Source organism: Leptidea sinapis, chromosome 2 (assembly GCF_905404315.1).
Source record: "Leptidea sinapis chromosome 2, ilLepSina1.1, whole genome shotgun sequence".
Classification (NCBI taxonomy): Eukaryota; Metazoa; Arthropoda; class Insecta; order Lepidoptera; family Pieridae; genus Leptidea; species Leptidea sinapis.
The window spans coordinates 18,121,169-18,126,512 of NC_066266.1; the positions used below are offsets into that span (position 1 = coordinate 18,121,169).

At 38.2% G+C, this 5,344-nt stretch overlaps 1 protein-coding gene across 1 annotated transcript; it reads left to right on the forward strand.

The window, feature by feature from the left end:
• Window positions 1-1,397: 1,397 nt before the first annotated feature.
• LOC126978076 (uncharacterized) lies at window positions 1,398-4,942 on the forward strand. The gene has a single exon (XM_050826789.1). It carries the CDS (start codon window positions 1,664-1,666, stop codon window positions 3,446-3,448), a length of 1,785 nt encoding a protein of 594 aa, XP_050682746.1. The 5' UTR covers window positions 1,398-1,663; the 3' UTR covers window positions 3,449-4,942.
• The last annotated feature ends 402 nt before the right edge of the window (window positions 4,943-5,344 follow it).

Genomic DNA, 5,344 nt, shown 5'->3' on the forward strand with positions numbered 1-5,344 from the left:
TCTTTTTCCGCACTTTCCATTTTTGTTTTCTTTCTTATGTTTGTTAGTCTTACTTTATCTTGCTTTCTTATTTTCAACATGCTGCGCTCAATCCCATGTTGGCACAACAATAACTCCTAAAGTTGTAACAACTTTAAGACTTGGCAGACATTCAAATATTCCAGTGGTTACGTTTTATAGTTATTATTATAAACTAACATAAATCAGTAAAACCATACTTACCTAAAAAACTTTATAATATACATTTATAATAAAAAGAGATATAGTAAAAATAATAACTAAAAATTATAATTTATAGAATAAGATTGGCGCCAAATAGGTGTGTTAAATCTCCAACAGTCACTGACTCATAATTACCATACTAAACTGTGACGTAGCCAGCAACTTGTTAATAAGCTGAATGAATAATAAAGTCGTATTTCTTTTAGATTCATATGAGAATGCTTGTGAGTTCATTATGAAGAAAATTCATAATGCTTCAAGTAATAGATATTCGGACGTAATGAGAATCGGTGAGTATTTGAATTGTTTTTTTTTAATAGAAGAAGACAAGCGAGCGTACGGGTCATCTGATGTTTAGTGATCACCGCCGCCCACATTCTCTTTCAACAACAGGAATCACAAGAGCGTTGCCGACCTTATAAAGTGTGTATGCGCTTTTTTGAAGGTACCCATATCGTATCGTCCCGGAAACACCGCATAATGAAGCTCATACCACATTTGGTCGTAAGTGGAAGAAATATCCTTGAAAACGGCACTGTTACCAAGAGCAGCTTTCGACAACGCCCAGAACCTGCGTGTTCCAGTCGGGTAGCTTGAAAGGTGCTCGCCCATTTTGACAACGTGCTTAGATTACGCACGGGCGATTCGTGCTTAAAGAATCTTTTGGCACTGTTGTATTTCCTCTTTAGAACATTGCAGTTTCCTCATTTCAAAATATACACGCAGCCGGAAAGTAGATAGGTTTAGTAACCTAGGGTAGTCCCTCAAAATGGCCGAGACGGTGATAGCGAGCGAGCATGCTCGAGGAGGAATTCTCCGACTCCCACGGAGCTGGTATCCTCCTGGGGTAAAATCCTTTTTAGGACCGCTGACATATTCTGGTCGAGAGACGAGGGGATAGGCTTAGGTCCTCGACACTAATCTATGCGAAACATAGCAGCAGTTGGCCGCTACTTCACGCCGGTTTTATGTGCCGAGTGTGCTTGTACTTAATCCGGATGAGTCTGGCCCGTTCGTACTGACGTCAGACGGCAGCGTGACTTTTCCACTTCTAAAAGCCCTAAGTCGTCTCTTACGAAACCCTTGGGCCTACCCTTTTCATAAACCCCTATTCTTTTTACGCCCTGGGAAGTTCAGAGCATTGTTCGCAGCCATGTGATACTTTAATGATTCAAATCATCGCTAATGATAGTTGAACTATTTTTCAGATAATAAACTTTTGCCAGCTACAACAACAAGACGATACAGTCCACCACGGAAAAAAATCAAGCTACCAGACCCTCAATCAAAAATAAAAGGAAATAATCTGAAGGTGGTAGAAAAAGCAGAACTGGAAGATACGATTTTAAATTCAAGGAAGGTTGCTGAACATTTCAACGTCAAATCGAGAACATCTACGTCATCGGAACTGCCAAGCCTTGTTTCTTCTGAACATGTTTTTATGGAGAAACCTTATGTAAGAGAAAACCAAGTCTCTCTCGATGTTCAACCAAGTAATAATGATCGCTTACTCAAATATCCCTATATTCAGCAAATAAAGGAAAAGTATAACGGAACCCAAGTTAACAGTCCGGGGGCTGGCTCTCGAAGTACCATTGGAAAAACTCTTTATGCTTCAAAGATACCTCTAGCTTTTCTAAACCAAGTCTGTGATTATTCTCAGAAACCACAAGAAAACCAACCATTGTCAATCTATCGTAAACATTTACATCACCTTGCATTGACTCAAGGAATACAACACAATAAGATTCCGAATCTACGAACCTTTACTCTTGATTTTCCTGAACCTCTGACCCAGGATCCGAATATTGGATCAAATACCTCGTTTGACATTCAAAACCCTACTAACAACGATAACCAGTTCAGTCAAGCAGAGATTTCAGAGTCATCACCTGTTATTCATCCTCAAGTTTTGCCGAAACAGAAGACCCCTGACCTATTTCCAGGAGTGGAGTGTGCTCCTTCCCAACCCCATAGTAAGATGACGAGTCCTTCACATGCATCGATTGCCTGTTCAAATTTAGCAGAGGATCAGGGTTCAACGGTAGAAGACATGGTCGTTGAAGAATTGAATGAGGCGAGCTGTATTGAACAGAATGTCCTCTCTGCAACTAGAGCAGATAATAAATCCTCTGCTAATCGAAAAGCTCTGAAAGAGGCAAATCATTCTGGGCAGACCGTAGAGAGTTCTATGAGGGAAGGATCACTGATGGTTGAAGCAGTTACGTCGAGTGGGATATCGTCGACGCAAGATGTGGATAATGCTGAACAAACTAACTCTTCAGATCGAAAATCGGACGAAATAATTACTAGTCCAAACTCTTATGAACAAGCAAATCGTCAACAATCAGTTCTCTCTTATTTGAACCAGGCGGATGTCTGGGCGGATCGATTATTTGATCTTTTTCAAAAAATGAAAATCAACTTCTCGGAAACCTGTGACATCGCTCATGAATTACACGAATCATTACTTCGATCCAAGAGAGCGATCGACTGTATAGCGGATGCATCCGTAAATTTGCGAGAATTGAAAAAGGGCAAAGTCGCTGTGGTGAAGTCGAAAGAGGTTGCGGCGGAAGTTCAACAAATAGCTGAAGAAAATCAAGCTGAGAGGAAAGAGGAAGAAAATCAAGCTGTGAGGAAAGAGGAAGAAAATCAAGCTGAGAGGAAAGAGGAAGAAAATCAATCTGTGAGGAAAGAGGAAGAAAATCAAGCTGTGAGGAAAGGGGAAGAAAACTCAAAAAATCAGGATAGAGATAATGAGGTTAGGAAAACGACTCGTGGCCATATTCGAACCTTTATATTACCTCCGGAATACGATCCACATGACACCAGATGGACACTAAAGTACCGTGAAAATGATCCGGAACTTAACCTGGTAGAACTTGTTCCTGGAAGCAGTGTGTTTATAAACTCTCTGAAACTAGCGCATTGCAAGCTAACTGCAAAAAATAGTAAAGAGTTAGCTCGAATGTTATTAGTAGAAATTTTTTCTATGACTGCGTTAAGTGTTTGTTCACTAACGGGTGTCAGAGCGAACGCGTTCGATATAAGCGGCACAAATGTCAGACCTGGGTTAGACGAGAAGGCGAGAATGACTATATTAACATTCGTTGAAAAACATGCTGTTGAAAAAAAATGGGGTCCGTTCGACTCACAGAGTGTCATTAACAGCTTACGCAGCAAAATTCAGGACATAAGAGCTAAGCATGGTAAAACAGCCTGAAGTTTTATTCTGAGTAGATATATCAATATTAAAGTAATCAATTATACAGCCACGGCCTCTACCGTTTATTGTTAGCGTAAGTTTGATTTTAATTTATTTTTAATGAAAGAAGGGAATAGACGAGCAGGACGTTGTGCCGCTCAGGATTCTTGAAAAACCCAAAAATTATGAGCGGCACTACAATTGCGCCCGTCACCTTGGGACAAGATATTAAGTCCCATTTGCCCAGTAATTTCACTAGCTTCGGCGCCCTTCAGACCGAAACAATAATGTTTACACATTACTGCTTCACGGCAAAAATAGTCGCCGTTGTGGTACCCATAATCTAGCCGGCATCCTGTCCAAAGGTAAATATTAACGGCCTTACAAATAAAAATGTTTTATAACAACAATATTCTGACCCTATACTAAGTATTATTATACTTTGAATAAATTGAAAATAATACTAGAATATTGTTGACAATACTTTTTTTATTTTTATATTTATTTATAGAAATACAAATTTTACAAAATGTGAACAAATAAGATACATTGTAAAAACCACAGTAGTGTGACCTCAATGCATAGACTTGTACTAAATAGTGTCTTCTCTCATCCGTTAAGTCAAATTCATGTCAAATTGAGCGGTTCGGCAACAGCGCAACCTAAGATAAGACACAAAAAACGTATAATTTTATCTTTGTCTGCTCTGTGTATATTATGTTAGTTTGACGTATTGAGATCACTGACCTCTATGTCTATATACCACTGGACTGTCGGCTGTCAAAGCGCTTTTGTGCATGTTTGATATACGTCATTTTGGCACTTTTGGCCATGTAGCGTGAGTCTGCGGTACTAAAACGAGTGATGACAACCTCAGCAATCATCAATAGATGGTGGGAAACTTTACAAAAAAAATTGTGCACTTTATAACGTTGATTCTTGAAGTTTAAATAACTCGGAAAACGAACGAAATTATTTCAAAATGCAAAAATACTTAAGAGTATTGTACGTGTCTTCGCAGAGAGTGGCGCTTCAAATAGGCACAAAAAATTTGCTGTCAAACATATGGAAGAGCCTGTCCAGTGGTTTTTAATTTTTTATACAGGTCAGTGATTGAGATACGTCTTCACTTTTTGAATTCGTTCTATAAGACAGGCCGCATACCTAAGTACGCTACCATTAAGCTTCTCTTTGTATGCTATATGCAAGTTTAAGATATGAATATGGGGAAATATCGGTTTACTTTATAAATGCTGTTTATTTGAGCTATTAATTATATCTAGCACATACAATAAAACCCGTGACATCATTTTAATTGTAGTGGGATGTATGTGTCGTGACTTCATTTCTAACAATTTAACGACCTGGCTTTAGTGACATTGTAATGTAACGACCAGTAAAATTGTCAATTGACAATCTACCCTCAAGTTATAATACAACATCCAAAAAAATTGTAAACATGAAATAAAATCAAAGAACATAATATTATTAATTAATTAAATGTTTATTTTACCTATGAAATTTTATTTTTCCTCCTTATTAAATTTTGACGTCCTATGAATAAAATATAAGTATACCTACCTAGTCTTGCTAGTTGCCATAAATACTGAATATTAGAAAAAAAAAATCTATTGCATTTATAACTTTTACAGTGTGTCAGTTTAATGCATAAATATAAAACAATTTAAAATGCTTTTTCGAAGTGGTCTCCAATGACTACAATACATTCCTTTAAACGTTGAGGCCAGTTATCAATAGAAGCACGCAGTTTTTCCATGGGAAAATCCTTCACTGCTAATCGTAGGGACTGTCTTAGGCACTCCAAGATAGACGACGGCCAGTCTTTAGCTCTGATGAAGTTCGAAACGTTCGTTTCCAACCAAGACTGTGTAGACCGACCTTTAAGGCCCGGCG

What these genes read in the sequence shown, in the direction of transcription:
- LOC126978076 (XM_050826789.1), top strand. Translation starts at nt 1,664, where the DNA reads ATGGAGAAACCTTATGTAAGAGAAAACCAAGTCTCTCTCGATGTTCAA.